Below are 26916 nucleotides of genomic sequence, written 5' to 3' on the forward strand. Positions count from 1 at the left end.
GCCACAGGAGAGAGTAAAGTGCTGTGCAGGCCTGGCCAGGCTGGTGGTGCCAAGATTATGTATAGCACATCACTGAGCATGGGAAGATCAATGTGCTCAGTGGAGCTGGAGAAAGCCAGGTAGTTTTTAAGCTACTTCAGTGAAAAGTTGATAAAGCAGTGTTTATTTAATAATTTAAACAATGATTTTTCTAAAAGTTCTTTCAGAAATATACATGTAGATATACAAAGGATGAATTAACAGATCCAAAGCCATGTAATTTGAGGGCTAATTCCTTGTTATGTAAACATTTTTTAAATGATTTATTTTGTTGGTTTTGGGGCTTGAACTCAGGGCCTGAGCGCTGTCCCTGAGCTTTTTCACTCAAGGCTAGCACTCTACCACTTTGAATAACAGCTCTACTTCCAGTTTTCTGGTGGTTAATTGGAGATAAAGAGTGTCAGACTTTCCTGTCCGGGCTAGCTTTAAACCATAATTCTCAGATCTCAGCCTCCTCAGTGGCTAAGGATTACAAGTGTGAACCACCAGCACCTGGCTATGTAAACGTTTTATAAACTTGACATTCAGCAGGAAAGTTCCTGTGAACTAGGCACTGTGGATAAAACATGGTCCCTGATATTAGCCTATACTACAAACATGGAGAATGTCAAGTAAAGGCAAATGCCAATGCCACCTTTTACCCTGTTCTTTCATCAAGACACCTCTGGAACTTCACCTCCTGTAGCTACCCATCATTCCACTGAATTCCGAAGAACATAGCCCTTTCCTGATGATACTCCTTTCTTCAATGCTTCAGGCCAGTTGTGAGTCTCAAAGTAAGTGGACAGAATATCAAATACTGTGAAGAGAGTAAACAGAATATACAATGACCATACAGGGAAAAGAGAACTAGGAAATAAACTAATGGAAAAAGGGTATTCTGGAATATTTTACTGAATGAATGTTCTCTGCAATGCACATGGTATTAGGTCTTAGGGGACAGAAGCAAGGAAAAGATCTGCCTGTTCACAACCTCAACCTACACTTAGAGACAGGCTTGTGAACTGGCAGTACTGCAACACAGTAACACAGTTCCACAGGAACAAAGAAAACTACATGGCCATCAAGAGGGAGGGAAGCTCCAGCTAAGATGTTCCTGCATTGAATCCAGGATAACAAGAAGTGAGTGACTGGCTAGTGGGAGCTTTGAGGGTAAGGCATTCTAGGTAAAGAGAACAATTGCAAGTATCTAATACAGTTAGAGACCAGGGAAAAAAATGAATGCCTCTCAGTGGCCAGAATAAAGGCCACAAAATGCATACAATGAAGTCTAGTCATATAAGTTACAGGAGAGCTCTAGAGTCAAAGAGGCATTTATACTTAAAACGTGCAAGCCAGTTGCTGGTGGTTGATGCCTGTAATCTACCTAATCAGTAGATTGAGATCTGAGGATCCCAGTTCAAAGCCAGCCTGGGCAGAAAGGTATGTGGGACTCTATCTCCAATTAATAAAAAAAACAAAAAACAAAACTGGGAGTGGAGCTGTAGCTTAAGTGATAGAGCACTAGCCTTCAGCGAAAAAGCTCAGGGACACACACATACTACATGCAAGGTAGCCTAAGAACTAGCATATATTGGGTATGGATCATATGAGCAGTACCTTGATTAATAGCCAGTATCTCTGAATGATAGTTTTTCTCATTCTGGCACCTAACCATGTATTCTTGGATTGGCAAACGGGCTGTCTTGACAGAGTGCTCCCAGGCCTTTTGAAGTGTTACCTTCTGTAAATCACAGTTAAATATTTTCATTATAGAAATTATACATCAATATATTCTGATTATAGTACACATAGCAAATCAGAGGATTCCAATTTGGGGGAAAAAAGTCTGGAAACCTCATCTCCAAAATAACTGGGAAAAGCTAGGCTGGAGTCATGGCTCGAGTTGTAGAGCACTGACTGAGAAAAGACTTCAAGTAGAAACAAAAAAGAAATCTGAAAACCCTACTGAGTTCAAAGTTCTGGAATAAGATATGTCAGCAGAAGTTAGTATGGGAAAGAGAAAATTAGTCCCTCACCAAGAGCAAACTGCTGAATGTTGAGTCAATGCTTATTTGTTCAAGATCAGAATTATTTTTTCAGAACTAAAGAAGCTCAACAGTGGCTAAGTATGTAATTACAAACTATTTAATGCTGATTCCTGATTTTTGTTAGGAATATGGACATAGCTGCTGAGAAGAGGGACTTCCTGGGGCAGGACAGTGACTTTAGGAAAAGCTATCTCCCCTCTAAGCTCCTAAGCCCTTTAGGAAAGAGATAATATCAGAGCAAAAAGCCTCTAAAAGTACCTTTCAGAAAATAGATTTTGAGGCTAAAATCTTACCTTCTGAATGCTTTCATCCACAAGCCCACCAAGAATGTAAACTTTGTTTAGATCAACTTCTTCAAGAGCTAATAAAAAATGAAATTGTGGTTTATAACTTCTAAACCCAAAGTAAGCAAAAGGAAAGCAATATTAACAATAAAAGGTGAAATTTAATGAACAGAAAACAAAAATATAGTAAACACAATAAAACAAAATATTGATTCTCTGAAAATACCAATAAAAATAGACAACCTATTGACATATCTAATGAAGAAAAAGGTAGGAAATCCAAATCAACATGAGATTCAGAAAAGGAGCAATATTAAAACTACAGAAGAATGTAATTAGAAGGGAATATCATAATCAATACTAGAAGTTTTGAAAATTATGTGAAATAAGATTTTTTTTTTTTGTCATCTGTCCTAGGCTTGAACTCAGGGCCTGGGCTCTGTCCCTGAACTCTTTTTGTTCAAGGTTAGTGCTCTAACCACAGCACACTTCCAGTTTTCTGGTGGTTAATTGGAAATAAAGAGTCTCATGGACTTTCCAGCCCAAGTTAGCTTTGAACTATGATCCTCAGATCTCAGCCTCTTGAGTAGCCAGAGGTATGAACTACCAGCGCCCAGCAAATAAATGATTTTCTAGGAAAAAAACTTAACATTGATCCAAGAATGCAATAGTGGGAGCTGACCAGGGAACCTGGGTCGCTGGGCAGAACATGAGGTCCAGGTGAGAGGAAGGTCCAAGTCTGTTACCAGTGCATACTTGGTAGATGCAAAGCATCCAGTGAATATGTACTTCCCCTTTTTCAGATACTCCTTAAGTGGCTTAACAAACTGTCACAGGAAATAATGAAATAAAGAGCTAGGAACAAAAGTACTATATGAATCCATGCAGTTATATACGTACCGTGTTCTGAATCAGGAGTCAGGTACACAAGGGTTTCCAGAGGAAATAAACTAAAGCAGTCGTCTTCTGTTATGTCTAGCTGGAAAATGCAAAGTATCTAATGTAATAGGAATGAGGTTAAAATGTAGCTCACAATTCAACTAGTAGTTACTAGGTAACTAGTTACTAGGTTTCTCTCAGGTATGTGTGTGTTATTTATTTATTTATTTATTTGTTGATTGTGAGGCCTGAACTCAGCCCAAGTGCTGTCCCTCAGCTCTTCAGCTCAATGCTAACGCTCTACCAGTACAGCCACAGTGCCACTTCCGGCTTTTTTCTGTTTATGTAGTGCTCAGGAATCGAATCCAGGGCCTCCTGCATGAGAGGCAAGCACTCTACCACTGAGCCAACTTCCCAGCCCACTACTAGTGTATATTAAGGAGTTACATGTCTGAAAACTTCTCAGTTGGAGAAGGGATCTTAGAAAAGCATAGGCATTGAAACATTGAATTGAGAACAAGTGACATGGGGCTCTCACACAGGGACAGGGACATGTGCCAGGACTATGGTGGGGAGTAACATCACCAGGGATGACTTGTTGAGATAAGATTCACATATGAAAGGGAAAGAATTCAACCAAGGAAATCATCTAGGAAAAGCAAGAAGGCAGAAAAGCAAGGGAACCCCATAGCCCTAGAAGTGGGTCCATTTGGCTTATATACAAGAATCATAGAAAAGTGCAGAGAATGAAAAATGGAAATGGCTGTATTACAGGGGAGATTAGTAGGACAGTAATAGCAGCACCACCTAGTGCATCCCTCATGCTCATGGCCCCCATGGGCCTCCCTAGGAAGGCTGTGATTGCTCAGTCCCAGCTATACTGTACAAACACAGTACATTTTCAGTGACATTTCTTAGAAATTGATCTGAAGTCTCACTTGCATATCTTACATTTATGAGATCCTAGGCAAAGAGTGGAGAAAACTTAGTATTACCTATAACTTGTCAAATCCATACTATTTCTAGAAGCATTTTTTTTTCTCTTCATCTAAAAATCATGTTTCCTAATTTCACACAGAGTGTGTTAGGAGTTAGGAGAGGAGTTAGGACATTTTCCAAAAAGACAAAACTGGAATATTCCCTTGAAATCTACAGGGGACTGGTAAGCTATGCATACCCTCATCTCTAGATTACTGTGGAACCCACAGAGTACTAGCTATAGATCAAAATATAAAAAAGTAAAACAAAGCAAATACTATTACTCTATTGTACTTTTTAGGAAATATAAGCAACCTGCAAAAATGTACTTACCAGGTAAGTAGCAAATCCATCATTCATCCTCAAACATTCTTTGTAGAGAGGACTGTCAGTTGTGAATCCAGTGAGGTAGATCCAAAAGGGCCTGTCAGCTTTTCTGTTTGAACCGTACAACCTTCGGATCTGTCCAGCCAGCCTACTCACTTCCTTCAAAGGAATATGGACGACTCAGATTGGAGACATGCCAGCTTACTCTAAATATACTATCATGAACAAGTTCAATGAACCCTACTCCAGAAAGGCTACATCCAGAAGGATGGCTTCTCCAGGGATGACCACACACATGTTACATCCTCTAACCATTACAGCTTAACAGATGAAAGTTAATGAAACCTGAACTCCTCCACCTACTGACCCTGCAACTGTCTATTTAGTATGATACATGAAATTCACTATGCGATATGTATGCTTTAAAATAGAGATGACCAAAATTCTTATACTCCATCAGATACATTTAGCACCTTTCTCCCTAACTTCAAGAGATGCTACAAGGTTGGAAGCTTTAACTTTCCTTTGTTTTCTAGAAGGTTGTTTCACAACTTAGTCTAATTTGTTCAACAGAGAAATTGATTCATCTGATTATCTCAGCTAATCTTGTTAACTCCTTCAGAGAGCTACAGCGGTTCTATGAAAGAACTCCAACTCCACTCTGAAAAACATACAGACACCAGCACATACAACAAGGAAGTCTGAAAATAGATTTGTTTGAAATTTATATACTGTGGAATAAGACCTAAAATTGGCTGCCTTGACTTCTGGTGAAGGATTTTAAATGGCTCAGTTCAAGTTTCCCTCAAACTCTACTCCCACAGATAAGATTAGCAACCTCACTTAACACCCCACTAACAGATACTAACAAATAAGATTAGCAATCTCACTTAACACCCAACCAACAGATACTAACATTGAAAATGTATGAAATAAGAGAAGCCAGGCATGGTATATTCCAGAAGCAGAGGCAGAAAAGAGATTAAGTTTAAGGTCAGCCTGGTCACTTAGTGAGGTTCTATCTCAAAAACAAGACACAATAATCAAATGGTAAAATGATGGCAAAAACAAGAACCTAAGTTCAACTCAAGAGAGTGTGTAAGAGAGGAGAGAAGGGAGAGAGGAGAGAAATGAGAGACTCAGCGAAAACTGATGGTTACTTGTAGAGAAAGTCTACCACGCTGCAGAACAGGGCTTCTCAACTTCAGCATTACTGGCATGCTGCAAGACTGCTCTGTGCATCACAGGGTGTGTGGTCTCAACCCACCAGGAATCAGCATCCCTACTGACTCAAGGGTGTGGCAACCCAGAATGTCTCCAGATGCTCCCAGTTTCAATTAGGGTTTTCCTGTTTTGTTTTTTTTTTTTCAGTTAAATTAATTTTTAAAATAATCTTTAAATTGTTATACAAAGGGGTTTCAATTCAACACATCAGTTTATGAGTACTATATATCTTTTTTTTTCTTGCCTGTCCTGGGGCTTGAACTCAGGGCCTGGGTACTATCCTTGAGCTTCTTTTTGCTCAAGGCTAGACCTCTACCACTTGAACCACAGCACCACTTCCGGCTTTTTCAGTTTATGTGGTACTGAGGAATTGAACCCAAGGCTTCATGCATGCAAGGCAAACACTCTACCACTGAGCCACATTCTAAGGCCTCTTCTTTTTTGTTGTTGTTGTTGGTCATGGGGCTTGAACTCAGGACCTAGGTATTATCCCTGAGCTCTTTTACTCAAATGGAGCCACAGCTCCACTTCTGGTTTTCTGGAGTTGGAGATAAAGAGTCTCATAGACTTTCCTGCCTGGGCTGGCTTTGAACCTTGATCCAGAGATCTCAGTCTCCAAAGGAGCTAGGATTATAGGTGTGAGCCACCAGCATCCAGCTCAAGTACTATGCATCTTAATCTGTCACTTTTTCTACCATTCTCCCCCTATGGTTTTTGTTTTTCTCTTTTTTGTTGTTGTTCTACATAGTTATAATAGGTTCATTTATTGATCTGCCTATCATTTCATGAAAATCGTGTTTTCTTCCTCCTCTTTTTTGTTTTTGTTTTTTGTTTTTTTGTCAATCAAGGGGTTTGAACTCTGGGCCTGGGCACTGTTCTTGAGCTCTTCAGCTCAAGGCTAGCACTCTACCACCCACTTTACCACTTCTACTTTTCTGGTAGTTTATTGGAGATAAAGAGGTCTCATAGCCTTTCCTGCCCAGGCTGCCTTTGAACCATGATCCTTAGATCTCAGCCTCCTGAGTAGCTAAGATTTCAGGCATGAGCCACTGGCGCCTTCTCTTCCTGTTTCTTTGTTTTGTTTTGCCTTTTTTTTTTTAAATTACCAAAGCTGGCCTGGGAACTCCTGGGCTCAAGCACTCTTCCCACCTCAGTCTCTCAGGTACGTGTTCCTCAGCACAGGCATAAGCTATATTTCCTTGCCTTGGGGACAAAATCTACACAACAAAAACTACCTGCAGAATATCCTAGATTCTTGGCAGGAATCTCTTCTATTTTCAGGGCCTTCTGTAGCTCTAGGTTAAGAAACCCAGTACACAGTTCTACAGTTCTACAACTCTGTCCCTATCCAAGATTCTCATTGCCCCAGACCAGCCTGGCCTGCAGCTCAAATTCTGTACTTCGTCTGCAGAACTCTCCATCCACTCTGTGGAAACAAACTTTCATCAAGGCCCAATACTGGGCTTTCCATGGACCTCTGCTCCATCCTGGTCCATCTCTACCTGGCCCAAGCCTGTTGGCACTGACTCGTTACCAGCTCATCTATTCTGCATGACACATTTTGTTTCCTCACCCACCATGTAAATTCCTAGAAGAAACCAGCTTTGTGCCAGGCACTCAGCTGCTTTTTAATCCTCTTTCATTGAATGTGACATTGAACCCTTGCCAGAGGCTTCCCTTCCCATCTGGTTTCCTAGTCACTTCCCAACACCCCTGTCTAGCCACTTCTCCAAGTCTTCCCACTTACCACTTAAAGTCTTCCCAGACTCAGTTCATAAAAACCTTCTCTATAAAGGAGATGAGGAATAGTTCCTGCTTATCCCTGAGTACCACGTTTTAGTTTCTACCAGCCCATGGAACTGTCCAGACCAAGCAACCAACCAGAAAGCACTTGCCCTCTTAATACAACAAAGCCCACACCCCACAGGCCCTGGTAGTTCATTCTGTTCTCAAATCAACCCTACAAGGCCTTGTATAGTATGCAACAGCCTCCTAACTTTGGGTTGTGAGGGTATAAGACTAATAAACTGCCTTCAGTCTCCTCTGTCCACTATCAGGTGGCATATATTCAGCCACCTCCAGAATCCCGGTAGAAGTCCCTCATGAATGGGATGAATGAGAAAGATACAAAAATGTATTAAAACACATACCCAGCAAGAAGATATTCCACCAAATAACCTCCCCACAACGTGCTATGAAGCAAATATTCCTCTTTCATGCCAAATAACAAAGAGTCAGATGGAATCTGAAAGGTTCCATCCAGATCAGGCCACGAACAGAGAGGCAAAGGTGGTAGCTCAGAACAGAAAATCAAGTAAAATTTGCAAACAAAACCTAGGGCCACATGTTCTCACCCACATTCTTCCCAACAGCCATCTTGGAACTAAGTGGCTCAGTGTAGAAATCCAAATACTTCTGGAAAACTAAAGAGTTCCAGATGCTGGCAGTGGTCATTCTCTTTGTAAAGGCTCTACCCTCCTGGGCTTAGTGCATGTTCTACCTTCTTGGTCATGTGGTGGGTCATACTCAAATCCACACATAGTCTTGGTCCTGAGTGTTTGGCCTCCAAAAGTTTCTCTTTGGTCAGGGCTCTCAGAAAACGTTTGCTGTGCTGGGGGCAAATGCCTATGGCAGAAATATAAAAAAGGAGAGGGAATACAGAGGAACAGTGTTTTGTAAAAAAACATCTCTTTTTTATATCTTTGCATACTGAGAGAAACTTGTGACTTCTACAGGTATTCATTCATTAGATCAAACATGTATGGTAGACCGGTACAGAGTGTGTAACCTGGAGCATACTATGTTTAAATCCAACTTCAGTTTGTTCAGCCAACATTTGCCAGAGGCTTCCCTTCCCATCTGATTAATTTATTAACTAAATTATCTTTGGCATATTATTTCATTTATCTGGGCCTCTATTTCTTCTACAAAATGAGATATAACAGCACCCACCCCTTCAATTCTTAGAACTGAACCTAGTACATAGCACTGTATACATGTTGGCTGTTTGAGGTATCCTTTCTTCTACTTTCCAGCTTATAAATACACATGTCCTCCTGACTATAAAAGAAGGTCTGTTGGAGAGGAAGAACTAATGGGTGAAGAAAGGGAGAGGAGAGGGGAACAGAGGCTGAGTATTATAGATGTGTATTATATATGTGTATGAAAACAGTACAAAAAAAACACCAAAAACCATTAGAAGGGAGAGAAAGGATTCAGAACAAGTGATATCAGTGCAGTGAGTTTGATCAAAGTACATTGTTTGTACATGTGAGTATCATAATGCAATCTCTTTGTGTAATTAATTTATGCTAATAAAATGCTAAACACAAGCTAGGATGTACCTCAGTGGCAAAGTGCTTGCCTAGCAAATACAACATGCTGAGTTTGATCCCCAGCACCAAAAGCAAAAGACAAAACAAAAAAATACTAAACACCATATGTGTCTACTAGACAGCTATACTTAAAGGGTCATCTTAAATTTTGCTTTGTGGTCCTTTGTTTTCCAGTAAAACCAGATTAAGTCCTACCCTTCAAGGCAACACTAAAAGTAGATATGATAATCAATATTCTCACTTATCATTACCTGGATTTTCTGCACGATTGGCTTTTCTTCTTTCTTTTTCTTGTTTTCTTTTGCTCTTCTTTGCTGCAACTATCCTTTCCCAATGTCTCTGTTTTCTCTGGACATTTTTCTTATCCAGAAAACAAAATTGTTTGAGAACTTCATAAACACCAAAAAGGAAAATGAATATTAGGAATAGCTACTCATTTTTTTCATTTACATATAAAGAGAGGAAAAGTTTTTCTTAAAAACAAATCTAAGGCCTGGGAATGTGGCTTAGTGGTAGAGTGCTTGCCTAGCATGCATGAAGCCCTGTGTTCAATTCCTCAGTATCACATAAACAGAAAAAACTGGAAATGGAACTGTGGTTCAAATGGTAGAGTACTAGCCTTGAACACAGTGAGACTCAGAGACAGTGCCCAGGTTCTGAGTTCAAGGCCTAAGACTGGCAAAAAACAAACAAACTAAGCCAGGCAGTGACTCACGCCTGTAATCGTTGCTACTCGGAGGCTGATAACTACGGGTCACAGTTCAAAGCCACCACAAGATGCTTATCTCCAATTAGCCATCAGAAAACCAGAGTGGAACAGTAGTTCAAAGTGACAGAGCACTGAGCACTAGCCTTGAGCAAAAAGAGCTCAGGGACAACATCCAGGTCCAGAGTTTAAGCCCCATGATCAACAACAACAACAACAAAACCTGCCAAAACCTAAGCTGGGTGCCAGTGGCTCACACCTGTAATCCTGGCTACTCAGGAGGCCAAGGATCTTGGTTCAAATTGAGCGCCCTGGCAGGAAAGTCCCAGAGACTCTTATCCCCACTAACCACCAAAACATTGGAAGTAGAGCTGAGGCTTAAGTGATAAAGTGCTAGCCTTGAGCAAAAATGCTCAGGGACAGCACCCAGGCCCAGCAAAAAAGAAATAAAGGAAAAACAAAAAAAGAGTAGAAGGTGTTTAGATTGTATAAATCTTTCGCATTTTACTAAAAACAGAGCCCCTAAAAAGACTTTTCAAGGACACAATAAATCATTGTGACAGGGCCAAAAGCGTAATTTACAGTTCCTGACCCTTTTAAGAACTTTACCTACTTTTCTTATGATTCAAATGAAACGCAAACTTTAAACCCGTTAGCAGAAAATTAATTCACCACTTAGAATATTCCAAACTTATTCCTAGCCTGTTTTGGACTTAGGACAGGGTTCTATGGAACAGGCCTCAGCAGCACCCACAACCCTCACCGAGCACCAGGCTGTGCTGCCCGTAGGGAGCCCTTCTCCGTCTTGGCGCTCGCAGTCCATGTCCATTTGCAGAAGCTGGAAACTCTCCCAGAGTCCATCTTCACCCGTGGCCTCTAGGGTGCCTTCTGGTCCTTGCAGCACTGGTGACTCCCTTCCATGAGCCCTCCCTTCCAGTTCCCCATCCATGCACCAAGTCTTCTGTCCTTTCAAAGTGGGAAAAGGCACAAGCATGTAAAATACGACATAATTTCATGTACATGGTTAATTCCCGATACCTGAAAGCCAAATCTGTGTTAGTGACAGAGCAGAAGGGTATATACTGACCCATTTTTACTTTTTATTTTTCTGTAGCACTGGAGTTTAGACTCTGGGCCTGGCACTTGCTAACCAGGTGCTCTGCCACTTGAGCCATACCCCTAAGTCTTTTTTATTTCTTCAGGTAAGATCTTACATTTCTGCCCAGGCCTAAGCTCAGACCAGGATACTCCACCCTACAGCTTCTGCAAGACACTGAGTCCAAATCTCTATACAAGTAGACAGTCAAACAAAACCAAACCATCCTTTCCCTCTATCTCTGGACTTCTCCATTTAATTTTCTAGGTCTATTAAACAGACCATTAGTTTATCAAGGTGAAAGCAGATTTTACACTTTGCCATGATGATTATGTTTTGTCTAATCCCCAAAAATGCTGCATTTATATTAGAACTCCAAGAGGCTCACACACTGCCGTGTCCTATAGCTGTTTTCCCATTGTTGATTTCATATTGTTTTGTTCATGTACACTAATTACTAAGTGCTCAAAATTAAGCCACATTTTAGTTTCAGTTTAGACATACTGTTTTAGACAGGTTGTTTTAAGGGGAAAATAGGCATTTTAGGATTCAGCCATGTTTTCCAGCTCCCCACTTCTGAGTAGTGAACAGCAGCTAAAACACTCAACTACCTGTCACAGATTTGCTCAATGAGATGAACCACATCACAGAACTGCCACAAGGACCAGGTACATGTTGCTTACCTAATGAAAAATAAGGACTGGTTGTTACTGCTACTATCCAAAACTCTTCCAGCATTACTGTTACAGTTTTCTAAAAAATATAAGTCATCTGAGCAGTTCTGGGTATCCTCTACACATCATGTGATAGAACCACTCCTAAGATGGCTGAGTAAACTATTTTCTAGATTTTCAAAATTATAGATTAGAAGTTTATATACTTTTGCCTGCCTAAAGTTTAGTTTGACTGGGCGGGGAATGAGACTTAGTGGTAGAGAGTTCTTGCCTAACATGCATGAAGCCCTGGGTTTGATTCCTTAGTACCACATAAAGAGAAAAGCCAGAAGTGGTGCTGTGGCTCAAGTGGTACAGTGCTAGCCTTGAACAAAAAAAGTTCAGGAGAGTTTTGAGCTCAAGCCCCAGGACTGGCAAAAATTAAAATTAAAAAAATAAAAAATGTGTAGTTGCACTTAGAAATCCTTATTTTAATGGTACAAATTAAATCATTGTGATTTTTTTTTGTATGGTGCTTAGGGCTTGAACTAGGGTTCACACATAGTGGGCAAATACTCTCTCAAATTCATTCATTCATTCATTCATTTATTCATTCTGCTGGCAATCAAACCCAGGGCCTTGCACCTGAAAGACAAGCACTGAAGTTCATCCCTAGCTCTTGGATTTTTTTTTTTGTTGTTGTTGTTTTTGGTCCTGGGCCTGAACTCTGGACCTGGGAACTGTCCCTTAGCTCTTCAGTTCAAGGCTAGCATTCTACACTTGAGCCATAGTGCTACTTCCAGCTTTTTCTACTTATGTGCTGAGGATTCGAACCCAGGGCCTCATGCATGCAAGGGAAGTACTCTACCACTGAGCTACCTTCCCAGCCCGCTCCTGAATTTTTGAGACACGGTCTTGCTATATAGTCCAAAATAGGCTCAAATTCTCAATCCTGCTTCCCAGATGCAAGGATTATGGGTGTGCACCATCACACACAACTACAAAATTTTAAATGTTTTTACTTACAGATTATGTCATGACCATATGACCAAAAAATAAAGGGAATAGAAGCTTTAGAATAAACTGGTCCAATGATGGACAATCCCACTTATTAGAACGACAAAAAGAACAGTAGAGCTAAAGATGTGGCTCAGTGGCAGAGCAGTTGCCTAGCATTCATAACACCTCCTCCCCCTTTTTTGGTGCTGGTCCTGGGGCTTGAACTCAGGGTCTGGGTATTGGTCCCTGAGCTTTATCTGTTCAAGGCTAGCACTCTACCACGTAAGCCATAGCTCTTTGGATGGTGAATTGGAAATGAGTCTCACAGACTTTCCTGCTTGGGCCAGCTTTGAACTACAATCCTTAATATCAGGTTCCTGATTAGCTAGGATTATAGGTATGAGCCACAGGCACTCAGCCATAGGACCTTTAAATAAAACCCCAGGACCACAAAAACAAAACAAAAGAATGGTCATTTTTAATAGATCTGTGATCTTCGTCCTCCTTTGAACTTCAGGGCATTTTGTATTCTTTCCTGTGTTAGACCATTCATTATGTGGCAGTCCCTATTGGGGAATTATGGAATGTAGATACTTCTTTGGAGGAAATCTGGCTGAGAATGGGGGAAAACCAAACTCTGATAGCAGTAGTCTGACATGTTTTCCAAGACTGTCACTTAAAAAGTTGGAAAACTGGTTCCACCCCCACCCCAAGAGACTCTTCTCTCCAATTAACCATCAACAATCCAGACCTGGAGGCTCAAGTGGTAGAGCACCAGCCTTAAGCACAAGGGCCTGAGGCCCTGAGTTCAAGCACTGACACACACAACAAAGTTGGAAAACTTGGAATGATACTGATTAAATTCCTGAAAGGACTTTGCTAACAGTAATGTTTGGTCTTTAATTAAAACTGAGTATCATGGTCATCACTCCCATTTTCCTTCTTTCTTTTCCTTTCCTTGTACTGTACACCTCCCTAAATACCTTTAGTCCCTAAGGATGTTTTTTATCCAAGAATTTTGGATAAAAAAAAAATTTGTAATCTTGAAAGTCATCCCAACCACTACTCACAAAGTCTATCATTATAATATGGCACTCCTGAAGGCAGATACAACCTCTCTTAAAATATAAGCTCAGTAAACACTGACTAGAGATCCTCAGCAAGCAAAGGAGTAAATTGAACATTAAGAAACACAGATCTGATGAACCTGTAATGAGACTATCAGTGCCCAGATTTAGTATTTCACTCTTAAATCAAATATACCTTCTAAAGTTAGACACTATAGGACCCACCTATAATGAGGCTGAAGCAAGAAAATCAATGAATTCAAAGCCAGTTTGGGCTACAGAGCAAAACTATCTCAAAACAAACCACCACTATCACCACTACTACCAAAAACCTTTTCTGAGCCTTCCTTACTTCAAGAATTAGAAAGCTCCTGACACAATAATGGTCGTGCTGGAGATCTGGGGATAGCATTTATTCTGTTTTCATAGGGTTCCAGTGATCAGACTAAGCCTTATACCATGGCCGGTCTACCTGATTCTCCATACCAACCCTTCCAGGGAAGAAAAGATTAATTTTTCTGCACACCTCGAGTACTCATACTGAGCCTTGCAGAGTAAGCATCCTAGGTGTTTACTAGCCATTAATTCTTCTATTTAGAACTGTCAACATTAAGAGAAAGCCAAAATCCACACAATGCCTCTATTGTCTACTGGACTGTCACCAGATACATATGAAGATGTGTAAAGTTTCCCTTTTAAAAGTAGAGACTCTTCACTTAGGGTCCTTGACTTCAATCACAGAATAAGAATTTGTGGACATGTCACAATGGTAAGAAAACTTGGTGGAGATTTATTGAGTAGGCAAATGAGCAAACAGGCAAGTAGGCATATAGACAAACAGGAAGGCAGAAATACACTTTAACAAAGTGTGGGTGCTCAAAAGGAGAGACATGTATTTGGCATCAAGGATATTTATATGACAAAGGGAGGGGTTCTAACTTAAAGTTATGAAAAGACTGGTGTTTATCTGCTCTCAATCTTTCTTGGTGGTTGTCTGAACAACTTTTGAAATTCCTGGTTTTTGTTTACCATTCTGGTCTTTTATGTTTTGGGTCCTCCCTTTAGTTACTTTGGGGAACATTTTTCTCAGGAAGGGATGCATCCTGTTGTCTCTCTTTGAAGCGTTTCTAAATACCTCGTTTCTGAATTGCCTTCACCAGGCCTCATTTTCCCCTAAAATGACTTTGGCCCCTTAATCTTAAAGGAGGTAGATGGATGTTTATCTCCTGTATTTGCTTTAAGCTTAAATTTTATAATTCCTGGCAGCTGTTTACCATGCCTCATCTCCCCTAATCTATCCTGCCTTGGGACTATGGTCCATATAGGTCTGCCTCCATCAATTTTCCTCTGCTCTCTGACTTACTTGCTGTTCCCCCCAAACACCAAGATATTCCCACCCCAGGGTCTCTCCACTTGCTACTGTCTATACGCCCAATGCTCTTCCTTGATTTTTGTCCCAGATTCCCTTATCCCTACAATCCGGGCATCTGTTCTATTTGCTGACACGGCTCAGTAACTACTTGCTGGATTCACGCCCCCCGAGCCCCCCGATCGGATGAGCGAGTGTCCTCGCGGGCGCTGAGTGCCGGACTCGCGTTCGCCTGCACACTTCTCTCATGTTCTCATTCTCTGCCACCCCCAACACCGGAACACCTGGAGGAACACTAAGCCCGAGGGAACCTGGGTGCCCTTGGTCGATAGGCTGCGAGTGCAAGGGGAGACAGGCAAGGGAGACAGGCAAGGGAGCCCCTTGCCTGTGGGAGTAACGCTGCCTCCCCAGTACCCCACCTGCCTGTGAGCGCAGGCCCGGCCCGTACCATACCCCGTGCTCAGCCCAGCGTACCTGCTTCCGTCGTCTAGCGCAGCGTTAGCGCGCACAGCTGGTCTCGCCCACTTCCGTTTCCGGCCCACCGCCAAGAAGCATCATGGGAGTTGTAGTTTGTAACCTGGCGTCATGATGGGCGGACCCAGAATTCTGATTTCTATCTCCCGCCCTGCGCCCTGTTGGATGGCTTCCTTCTATACTTGTCCTAGCGTCAGTTTTCCCTTCGGTTTGTTGGTGGTTACAATCTCATCCCTTTGCCGACTTCACAGGGATCCTGCAGTTGACCATAGTGCTCTGTTGTCTGTCCAGAACTGGACACATTGCAAGACTGGGATGAAACCAAATTTTGAATGACCTACCATCTCTAAGCCTGGGGCTCTTTTTCTCTGGGTTTTGTTACAACCAGCAGGGCCCAGGAACACACACACACACTTCTCTCTGCTACCTGGGTATCTAGGCTCACAACAGACATGTATTTCTGGGCTTTGACAGCAAAGAGTTTGTTGTCAGGTCACTCTCTCTCTTCTATCTCCTTTCACATATCAACAGGTAAACTGAGGCTCAGAGATAGAAATCAATTTGTCCACACCTTGTTTGGATAAAGATTATCCGCTACTCTTCTTTCACATCTGCTGTCCTAGGAGTCTCACCCTTTCAGAGACCCTACCGTGAATGTGCCTGAACTATCAAGAAACCAAAGCCTGGTTGGGATCCTTCTTGATCCACTATTTCTCCTCTGGTCTTTAATTTTGACAGATCCAATCCATGCTTCAAGTTGATTTTTTTTTTTCGGTCGTGGGGCTTGAACTCAGCCTGGGTGCTGTCCCTGAGCTCTTTAGCTCAAGGTGAGCGTTCGCCACTTGAGTCTACAGCGCCATTTCTGGTTTTCTGATGGTCAATTGGAGATGAGTCACATGGGCTTTCCTGCCCAGATTAGCTTTGAACTGCGATCCTCAGATCTCAGCCTCCTGAGTAGCTAGAATTACAGGCTTGAGCCACCAGCACCTGACTTCAAGTTGATTCTTACTAACATGAAACATTAGCTGTTTTCTAAAACAGAGCCAGACCAGCTCTCTTTGGCTCAGAATCTGACCCTGGTTTTCCTACACCTGATAAAATCATCAGGGAAGCCTGAAAAGTGGCTTTCAAAGTTTCAAAGTTGAGTTCACACACCTGCCAGTCCCTGCAACCTTGCACTCAGCCATATCTTCCCCACCCTCATGCTCTTGTGTCCCTTCACCTCTAAATGAGCTCATGGCCACTCTCCATGGGGTGCTTCCCCATGCCTGTCCCCACCACATCTATTTGTCAGATGGTTTTCTGTATCCCCTATTCCAGGTCCTTCAGTGGCTTCCTGTTATACTTGGATGTAAAAATCCAAAACCTGCCTAACTGCCTGCTTCCTCCATATCTTCCACTACTCCTTTTGCTGGTCATTTTCTTCTGCAATAGTGTTGAAATGTTTCAAATACACAAAGGATCTTTGCACATACTATTGCCTTTCCTCTCATGTTTTCTGTGTTTGGCTCTTAACCTTTAAGCCTATCTTAATCATTCTTGCTTTAGAAAGCCCTTTCCTGGTCACTAAGTAAAACTACCTCATCTTACTTTTGTCTTTTTTCTTTAAAAAAAAAAAAAAAAGGTCACCTCAAGCCAGGCACCAGCCGCTCACACCTATAAGCTGAGATCTGAGGATGGCAGTTCAAAGCCAGCCTGGGCAGGAAAGTCCATGAGACTCTTGGGTTTTTTTTGTTTTTTTTTTTGGGTCCGGTAGTGGGGCCTGAACTCTGGGCCTGGGCACTGTCCCTCAGCTCTTCAGCTCAAGGCGAGCGCTCTACCACTTGAGCCACAGCGCCACTTCCGGCTTTTTTCTTTTTGCTTATGTGGTGCTGAGGAATCGAACCCAGGGCCTCAGGCATGCAAGGCAAGCGCTCTACCACTGAGCCACCTTCCCAGCCCAGTCCATGAGACTCTTATCTCCAATAAACCACTCAGAATACCAGAAGTAGTGCAGTGGCTCAAGTGGTAGAGTGTTCACCTTGAGCTGAAGAGTGAGGGACAGTGTTCAGGCCCAGAGTTCAAGCCCTTTGACTGACAAAAAAAAAAAAAAAAATCACCTCTCAGGTAGTAATTTTTTTTTTTCTTCTCTTTCCTAGTAATCTTGTTTCTTTAGGAGACTTCCAGGTTCATGGATGTATTCCCAATGCCGCTGTGGAAAAAAATATTTGTTGACACAGTATTTTTTTCTCCTTTCTTGACTTCTAAATATTACTATCAAATCTAGGGTCAGATACAGCAAGCCTTGCCTGATTACTACCCTACTTCTCAGGTTAAAATTTCTCTTTCAGAGGTCTCACAGTACCTTCTCTCTTCTTCTTAGTAGTCCTGAGCACAATGTGCCTTACTTACATTGTCAAGTTTCTTTCTTTAGGTGTCATCTGACATTTACCATAGCTCTTTTTTTTTTGGTTGGTTGTGGGCACTGGGCACTGTCCCTCAGCTCCTCAGCTCAAGCAAGCACTCTACCGCTAGAGCTACAATGCCACTTCCGGTTTTCTAGTGGTTTTTATTGGAGATAAGAGTCTCACAGACTTTCCTGCCCGGGCTGGCTTTGAACCGTGATCCTCAGATCTCAGCCTCCTGAGTAGCTAGGATTACAGGTGTGAGCCACCTGGCTACCATAGCTCTTAAAAATAGAATTCTCACCCAATTGTTTATACCCATAATCCTGTATCAGGAATGAATCAGGGTGAGAAAATTAAGAAAAAGTACAAGTATCAGATAGTTTTAAGTCAATAAACAATTGTTTCTCGCATTATGGAGTAGGTAGCCTCATTCTATCTATCTTGTACTGATTAGTTACTAGTTGACAAGTAACCTGTAAGAGGTAGTTCTTCTTCTCTTTCCCCAAGTACTGCTTTGCCTCTGAGTGGAGAGAGCTAAGGTATACGACTAACACTTTCATTCCACATTCTTGCTTTTGCTAAATATAGGGGAGAAAGTCAGAACTCTGCAGGAAAAGGGGCAGCATTGAGCTCACAATTGATCAGAAACATCAGAGAGGCAAAGGGATTCTTTGATGTCTTCTACTGGTCCAAAGTGAGCCACTAAACCACCTTTAGTTGGTTTACAGAGAATCCAAGGCCAATGATGTTTTGAAGTAAGTTTCCCTGAAGTGTGAAAACAAAACGTGGGGAGTGTTTTGGACTATGAGAGGCATCCTTAAAAATTTTAGAGTTGAGGGTTTTTTGGGACTTACTAGCTTGAGTATGTCTTGTCAGGTGGAAAGTATTACTATCCCCATTTACAGAAGAAAACCAAAACACTGAGAAGTAGTTTGCCCAAGGTCTGTCATGGCTAACTAGGCTTAACTGGCTCAACTGGTATTATTAGTGAAGAAGGTATCCAATATGTTTCTTTGGTGCTAACACTATTGTCTAAAAAGAAAGTATAACATATGGCTTTTATATTTTCATTTTGTATACTTAAAATAGAAATATAGTACAAGAGACAGGTGTAGTCAATTTCAATAAAATACATACTTCTGCAAGTGGTTGCCATGCAACTGTGGAACTTACTGCCACCTAGTGGTATCTCTGTGCAGGGCAGCAAGGTAGCATTCCTGGCACCTTCCTGGTGCCAGTGTAGTTAGCCAAAACTTGGTAAAGTAGAAGCTACCAACCAGCAAATATAATCACTCTTATTTGCAAAGATTATTGCCAGATTAGTGTGATGAGACAAAAACTGTTTCATTTATTCCCACCTTCTTCCCCATGTTTTTGGGACAAAATCTGTGACTTCCTCTTGTTCCCATAACCCTGGGTATGTTGCACTTATTACTGATGACCATCTACTAATCTGTGCTTAAAAGGTCCATAAATCTGATAAGGGTCCAAAAGTCTGAGGGACATGTGTTATTCAGTTGCAATTCCTAAGCTCCTACTACAGGCCTGTCCCAAAGGAAATAAAGGTTTGTTGAATACATATGATGCATATGTTTTTTTTTTTCTTTTTTTGTCAGTCAGGCCTGGGGCATTGTTCCTGAGCTTTTTTCCTTTTTTCCCCCCTCAAGACTAACACTCTACTACTTGAGTTGCAGATTCACTTCTAGCTTTTTTAAATAGTCAATTGGAGATAAGAACTACAATCCTCAGATCTCACCCTCTTGAGTAGCTAGGATTATAGGCGTAAGACACGAGCACCTGGCTTTGAGTACATATTTTGTTTTGGGGGGGGTCCAGTTGTGGGCCCTGAACTCTGGGCCTGGGTGCTGTTTCTTAGCTCTTCAGCTCAAGGCTAGCGCTCTACCACTTGAGCCACAGAGCCACTTCCGGCTTTTTTCTTTTTGCTTATGTGATGCTGAGGAATCGAACCCAGGGCCTCAGGCATGCAAGGCAAATGCTCTACCACTGAGCCACCTTCCCAGCCCCTGAGTATATATTTTTGACCCAAATTTATCACTACTGTATGAGTCAGGCCAAGATTAAGCAGCAGTTTATTTGAATACTTATATAGTAAACATTTAAAAGGGGGAGTGTGAAGGACTAGAAGGATCTTTTCTGGAGAGATCCAGGCAGAGTAGGGAGTCCCTGGATAGTTCATCTGTTCACAGGGCAGTAGAAGCCCGAAACTTTTGGGTCAAACAAAACACAGCAGCTGTGAGGGCTGTGCACTGACGGGCCAAGAGTTTTACACTCAGGTCATGGTAACCTCTCTCGCAGGTCAATTTTGCAGCTTCTACAAACTGATAGTAGGTGTAGACCACATCCCGCAGGTTCCCAGCTGCCTCCCTGTGCCGAGCAGAGCAGCGGCTGCAGTCTGTGAACTGGAAGCACAGGCCAGCCAGCTGGACTAGGTGCTGGAAGGTGTCACGCACGGCACCCTGCATCTCCTCGGGGGACTGGTCCATTCTGATCACATGCTGACAGCTTGACAGGAGCTTCTGGGAGCCCATGCACAGGCGGTTCCGGCTTTCTGAAAAGTGCCAGGTGCATTTTTCTGGGGGATGCTTGTTTCCAACTCCCCAAGAAGCTTCTAAAATGTCTTGCATCTCCAGCAAGCTCTCCATGAGTTGGACGAAGCCCTGGGGAGTGCTGGTGGGGGTGGCTTTCAGCTGTCGCAATGCCCTGGAGCAGTACTCTGGCCAGATGTGGCTTTTCCTTGACAGGGATGCTGTGCTGCAGCTGTGGGCCCGGGCAGCCCTCCAAGGCAGAACCATCGGACCCCCAGCAGGAGGTGGTGAGGTAAGAGGTGCAGTGGGGTGTGCTTGCGCACCCCTGTCTTCTTCCTCTGTCTCAGGCTGTGGACCACGGAAGCATGTGGCATAGGAGAAATGGCAGCTGCACTGCTCCATGCCCATGCCAGGGACCACCACCTCATTCACACCAGCAAAACCCAGAGACACCGCCCTTGTGAGACTGGCAGAAGCTTCCGGATGGCTTTCTGAGACAAAGCACAGGAAAGATTTCTCAGTGGGAAGGCAAATGCCAGAAGGGTTGGCTTTGCTTTCTGACAGTTCTTGGCAATGATGTGACGCTTCTAGGTAGGGCTCCTCTTGACACAGTGGTGGCTCTGTCAGGGAAGGTGCAGGGTTTAAACATACCTGCTGAGACATGTCCCTAGTTGCTGCATCCTCCCCTACCCCATGGTTAAGTGGTTCTGCCTTGACTTCCTCTGGAGGAGAAACTGATGAGCTGGTTTGGTCTCCAAGTAAGAAATTGGGGTCTAAGTCCAACTCTGTCAACAGTTTTTGTTCTTGGGCTTGGCAGGCTTGAACGTGGGCTTCACTGCTTTGGACTTGGGGGCTTCTGGGAAGAGGGGAAGGGGTCTTCTCAGTTCCAGGAGCCTCTAATAAGAAGGTAATTATTTCACCAGCTGGGGTACTAACATCAAGAGCCTGGAGAACAGTGTCTGACCCATCACCTCTGGTGACACTGGAATCCTTCCCTGGTCTCTCCAGAAATAGGTCAGTACTAACTTTGTTTGTAACTTCACAGTTACCTGCCACTTCTTGCTTCTCCTCTGTAAGGACAGAGGCCATTTCTCCTGAATTCATCCCACATTCACTACTTCTAGGCTCATCTCCAGGAGACAACAATGGCTCTGTGTATTGAGAGGCAGTTTCTTGCACTTGCTGTGTGAAAAAAGATCCCATTTCCAATTGGACAGCTCCCAGCTCCATTGTGTCTCCTGGAGAGATATTATTTGGCTCTGGACTATCAGAGTGATGGTCAGCAGTGGAGAGGGGGAAAGCACTGTCCCCAGGCTCAGTGGCTACTTCTTCAGGAGCAGTACCATCCAGGTCTTGGAATGGAGATAAGATTTGGAAAGGCTTTGTCTGAGCAACCTCAGGGTCAGGAGAACCTGGATTGGGACAGTAAGGAGCACTAGCCGAGGAAGGGTCAACAGAGGCTGCCAGAGGTACCCCCTCAGGACTGTCCTTATTGCTGAGGTCAACCCGGAGGCGAATGGCAGAAATCAAGGACACTCGAGAGTCAATGACTGACTTGGTTTCCATGGTTTCTGGCTCCATCTCCATGACCCTGGAAGCTGGGTTTTTGCTCTTGGTCTCCCTCAGGGAAGCCAGCAGCCCCAGTGCCTTGGTCTCCAGCAGGCCTGGCTCACTCTGCATGTCCTGTAGAGAAGACACGGTTGGGGAGGGTGCACCAAGGGTCAGGTAGGGCTCCCTGTCATAGTAGCACACATCGTCCATGCTTTCCAGGGAGGCTGATGGCACCAGGGGAAAGGAGACTTGAGAGGTATAATCAGTCTGCAGGAAGGATCTTCTTTTCCTCAGGGTCTTGGCATATTTCTTCACAACTCCCCTCCTGTTTGGCTCTTTTCCATCTGGCCCAAGATATGAGTTATCTTCAGGGCTGCAAGTGCTGGCCTTTCTCTGTAACCTTGTGGCACTGGGCTCTGCAATTCTGGGCCCTGGGAGTCAAGAAAGGAAAAAAGTGCCTAAGAGCAGAAAAATGAAGATCTATAGAGCTTGGGTTCAACACGTGGGCTTGCCTGGATTAAAATTCTAGCTGGGCTATGTAACCTTGGGTAAGCTCGGTTTCCTCATCTGAAAGATGGGGATAACTGTGATATAAACACTTTTTGGAGTTTGGGTCACAATACCTATAATTTATTTTCAGAGAATGGCTCTCCTCAATGGTTTGCTAGACTGATATTATAATAATTATTATTTTTTCTTTGTCAATCATCGGGCTTGAACTCTGGGCCTGGGCACTGTCCCTGAACTCTTCTGCTCAAGGCGACCACTTTGAGCCACAGCACAACTGCCCATTTTCTGGTGGTTAATTGGAAATAAGCGTCTTATGGACTTTCCTGCCCAGGCTGGCTTTGAACCATGATTCTCAGATCTCAACCTCCTGAGTAGCTAGGATTATAGGCATGAGCCATCAGCACCTTGCCTATAATTATTCTTAGTGGTACTAGGTCTCACCTATGCTAGGCAAGCACACTAGCACTGAGCTATATACCAGCCCCTCAAATTATTACTGAAACTGCCCCAACACCAGCCAAGTGATCACATTTTGATCCAAGCCACTCGCCACAAATTTCCCGGAAGTTCAAATTCAAACATGTTGATTAAAATTAATGAAAATAAGACCCATCCTTTTCAATTGTAATATCTCAATCATAGATGAGAATAATAGATGCTCCTCAGACTTCTGGCTTGGCTGTGTTCCATCTTTGAATTCAGCTCTTCAGGATTGTGCATCCTCCTTTCTATGTTTCTACATACTTTCTACATGCTTGCATCAATCAAGTCAGTACTTCGGGTACCAGTCATACTAGTCAGTGCTTCCAGACAGGATAGATACTAAATTAGTGGTGTGTGTGTGTGTGTGTGTGTGTGTGTGTGTGTGTGTGTGTGTGTGTGTGTGTGTGTGTGTGTGTGTGTGTGTGTGTGTGTGTGTGTGTGTGTATGTGTGTGTGAGAGAGACAGACAGACAGACAGACAGACAGACAGACAGACAGTCAGAGACAGAGACAGAGACAGAGACAGAGACAGAGACAGAGACAGAGAGTGTGTGCGTCCTGGGCTTTATCTCAGGGGTCTGGATGATGTCTCTGAGCTTTTTTGTTCAAGGCTAGTATTCTATCAGTTGAGCCATAGCTCTACTTCCTACTTTTTGGTGGTTAATTGAAGAGCCTCAACAGACTTTCTGCCCAGGCTGGTTTGAACCTTGATTCTCAGATCTCAGCCCCCTGAGTAGCCAGGATTACAGGTGTGAAGAATCAGCACCCTGCGTTATATACCTGACACACAGGCGTATTTCTAAGAGGCATTTACAAAAAAGGAAGCTGTTGCTTTTGTTTACCTGCGAGAGTGCTGGATTGCTTTCCTGAGCCTCAGTCACAGGTGAGGGGTTTTGAAATCCTAGGATGGATCTTTCTGAGAGAAATACTGTTGTAAAGAAGTCAGCCAGAAGGAATGGGTATCACAGTCTAGCATTTGAGGATCAGGCTCATATGTTCTAATTAGACATTCCCAACCTGTCTACATAGTATCAAAAATCTTACCAAATCCTAGGCCAGCCAAGCACTGGTGGCTCATGCCTATAATCCTGGCTACTCAGGAGGCTGAGATCTGAGGATCAAGGTTGGAAGTCAGCCTGGGTAGACAAATCTGAGATTCTTATCTCTAAATTGGGAAGTAAAGGCACAGATCAAATGAAAGAGCACCAGCTGTGAGTGAAAAATCTGAGTGGGAACATGAGGCCTTGTTGTTCAAGCACCAGTATTAGAAAAAAAAATCCTAGGCCATTTTCCAGGCTTCCTAATCGAGAATCTCTTGAGGAAGAGGTAGCACTGAGGTACCAATAGTTTTCAAAGAAGACTCCACAAATGATGCTGCTTCAGCTACTCCTAGCCACTGATCAAGGGAGTGTCTGAGGCCTAAATTAAGGGGGCAGTGTCTCCTGGCAGAGAATGGATGCCAGACCACAACCCATGCATAGGAGTCCCAATTCTAGGCCCTCTGCTCAGAGCCACACAGTCCCCTTCCTATGAAAAACAGCCTCTAGGATGGACCTTAAGTCCTGGACTAGACACCCTTCCTCATGGTCTCTGTTGCACCCCAGCACAATGTCTGGCTTAGCATGGCAAGGGTCAGGGAAGGGTGTTGAGAGTTCTTAGGGGAGCAGTGAAGTCTAACCTTTGCTGTTCCATTGCCTACGGGCACAGCTGATTTCTGGACTCAGAGTAGATGGTGGCAAGTTTACCTATTTAGCAACTGCTCTGTGGTGCTGTGTTGAGAACAGTGTTGAGTGAGAAACACATAGTGCCGCTATTGTAGGAGCAATTTGGTCAGGGAGAGAAACATCAACATAGAATCATACAAGTAGATGCATGCTTGCAGTCAGTGCTGAACACCAGACAGGAAAAGTCCTGGTGTTGTATAAACACGTGCCTGGGATGGGAAGACCTGCCATGGTTTGAGAAATTTTCCCTGAGAGAGTAAACCTCCAGCTGAGACCTGATAGATGGGCATCAGCAACCAAAGAGCAGGGCAGAAAGCACAGCAGGTGCAAAGGTCAGAGGTGGGAGAGAGCTTAGTGCCCTTCAACAATGGAAAGGAGCTGGGTGCTGGCGGCTCACAGCTGTAATCCTAGCTACTCAGGAAGCTGAGATCTGAGGATTTGGGTTTGAAGCCAGCTTGGGCAGGAGGATCCGTGAGACTCTTTTCTCCAAACAACTACCAAAAAGCCAGAAGAGCTGGGAATCAAATGTTAGAGTACTAGCCTTGAGCACAAAAGCTCAGAGACAGTGCCTAGGCCCTGAGTGCAAGCCCCAAAACCAATGCGCGCGCACACACACACACACACACACACACACACACACACACACACACACACACACAAATGAGGAGGTCTGTGTGGCAGAATGAAGAGGGAAGCAAGGGACAGGAAGAGGCCATGTGACAGAAGGCCTCACAGAGAGAGGAAGAGAGACAGAGAGAGAGAGAGAGAATATAAGAGAGAGAGAGAGAGAAACTGTATGTACACATGTGTCCTGTAAAGCTGGCTTGGGAAGTCATTCTTTGTGGAATGATACTCCACACTGTTAGAAAGTATATGAGAAACATGATAGAAGAAAGCCAATAGGCCCCCTGACTTCTTATGTCAGGGTCTCTAAAACCCTAAAAGGCCTTCAGCGTCACCCAGTGACACAGCCATTCCCTCTGCTGGGCACTCCTGTCCAAGCCTTTTAGCCCATCTGGCACCTTATCCAGGAAGACTTCCTTGGTTGCTACTGTGGAATGTGTCCCTGTCATCTCTGCTTGTCCAAAGTTCTCCCAACCTCCCTTGCAACTCTGACCTGAAGTCACCATACTTGTGTTTGGGGTCACAGAATTGAGATCCGACTCCTCTTGGGCAAGGACCCTTTTTACTCACATGTTTTCCCCTCAAAGCTTAGCCCTGGGTCCTTAGGAGCAGCTGGCCTCTGGAGGCTGCAGTGGAGGCTTACCTTCAAGGGTGTCTGGTGGCGTGAGCTTATCAGCTGCATCAAAGTATTCCTCATCTGAACTTCCATCCTCAAAGGCCAGCGGTGGGGGCAGGGACAGGACTTCCGGTGTGGTGCCAGGCTGCACTTCTATCCAGCCCTGCTGGCCCCATGCTGGTGGAGCCCCACCCTGCCGGGAAGCGGTACTCTCTGAACTGTCACTCAGGTGGCTGGCAGGGGAGACTCTGGAACACAGACTGTAGTAGTCCCTTGGGCTGTCTTCATAGAGCCTGGGGTCCAGCCTGCTCGCATTTAGCTCTGCTCCCCAGCTACAGGCCTCGGGAGCTAAGCCCTGGGGACACTCTGTCTTCTGGCACAGAGGGCTGACACTCTCTGCCAAGTCTAGGAGACAGAGGAAGCTGCTGGTCTCAATCCTGCTCCTCTCTTCTTGACTATCACAATCCAGACCCTCCTGGAAGCCTGGAGAGCTGAAGTGGAAAAAACCGGACCTGCTGGAGGAGCAGGTGTCCAAGTCATCCTCTTCCAGGGCATTTATGGACTCGCTTGAGCCGCTGGTCCTGCAGCCCCTGCTCTCTGTGTTGGCCGAGTCTGATGCCTCAGACTCGGCACTGTCTGTCATGCTGCTGGCTCCACTGGTACTTGGGCCTCTCCTGGCCACCTCAGGTGTGGAGCTGTCCCCAGGAGGTGGCTCATCTTTAGCAAATGTTCTACAGAGGCCCAACTTTACCAGGCGGCGGTCAGAGAGGGACTCCAGCACACATTCCACTTCCGAGGACTCCTCTGAGTCACTGCAGGCTCTAGACTCATAGCCTGTAACACAGGAGGTACTGAAGGTTAACACTCAGCACCCAGGACTGGCAGATGCTTATAATCCTCCTGTCCATTCCCTTACCTACTCCTGACAAAAGGGAAAACTGAGTGAGGCACTGGTGGCTCATGCCTGTAATTCTAGCTACTTAGGAGGCTGAGCTTTGAGGATCATGGTTTGAAGC

The 26916-nt window shown here is 43.9% G+C and overlaps 2 protein-coding genes and 1 long non-coding RNA gene across 6 annotated transcripts in view; 1 reads left to right on the plus strand and 2 right to left on the minus strand.

Annotated features, from left to right (window-relative positions):
* Positions 1-140: 140 nt before the first annotated feature.
* Positions 141-15517, minus strand: LOC138807542 (tRNA methyltransferase 10 homolog B). Of its 4 annotated transcripts, none has more exons than XM_069993299.1 (9): positions 15461-15517; positions 10566-10768; positions 9348-9456; positions 8262-8386; positions 4544-4696; positions 3254-3332; positions 2363-2430; positions 1639-1762; positions 141-838 (listed from the first exon to the last, which is right to left on the minus strand). In XM_069993299.1, the coding sequence occupies exons 2-9, from the start codon at positions 10749-10751 to the stop codon at positions 732-734; spliced, it is 951 nt and encodes a 316-aa protein (XP_069849400.1). In that variant the 5' UTR covers positions 10752-10768; positions 15461-15517; the 3' UTR covers positions 141-731. The 4 variants fall into 4 exon arrangements, with proteins under 4 accessions (XP_069849400.1, XP_069849401.1, XP_069849402.1 ...); XM_069993300.1 differs by having other exon boundaries at positions 10566-10763; positions 15461-15504; XM_069993301.1 differs by lacking the exon at positions 1639-1762.
* On the plus strand, positions 14085-21401 carry LOC138807545 (uncharacterized). The gene is made up of 3 exons (XR_011366199.1): positions 14085-14171; positions 20610-20685; positions 21317-21401. It is a non-coding gene; the product is annotated as an uncharacterized lncRNA (long non-coding RNA).
* The window catches only part of LOC138807541 (FERM and PDZ domain-containing protein 1-like), a 42644-nt gene continuing 35664 nt past the window's right edge, over positions 19937-26916 (minus strand). Inside the window, exons 14-15 of the mRNA XM_069993298.1 lie at positions 25928-26734; positions 19937-22375 (exon numbers count right to left, since the gene is read on the minus strand). Of these exons, the coding sequence (XP_069849399.1) occupies positions 20049-22375; positions 25928-26734 (3134 nt within the window). The 3' untranslated portion in view covers positions 19937-20048. The remainder of the gene's footprint in view (positions 22376-25927; positions 26735-26916) is intronic.

This window comes from Dipodomys merriami, unplaced genomic scaffold (assembly GCF_024711535.1).
Source record: "Dipodomys merriami isolate MVZ:Mamm:240054 unplaced genomic scaffold, mDipMer1.0.p SCAF_420, whole genome shotgun sequence".
In the NCBI taxonomy this organism is placed as follows: domain Eukaryota; kingdom Metazoa; phylum Chordata; class Mammalia; order Rodentia; family Heteromyidae; genus Dipodomys; species Dipodomys merriami.

Excerpts from the sequence above, each read along its gene's own strand:
- LOC138807542 (XM_069993299.1), bottom strand. The coding sequence starts at position 10,751 with ATGGATGGGGAACTGGAAGGGAGGGCTCATGGAAGGGAGTCACCAGTG. Across the intron at positions 9,457-10,565 it reads GCAGCACAGCCTGGTGCTCG|AAAAATGTCCAGAGAAAACA; the intron begins GTGAGGGTTGTG and ends TTTCTGGATAAG. Across the intron at positions 8,387-9,347 it reads CAATCGTGCAGAAAATCCAG|GCATTTGCCCCCAGCACAGC; the intron begins GTAATGATAAGT and ends TTTCTGCCATAG.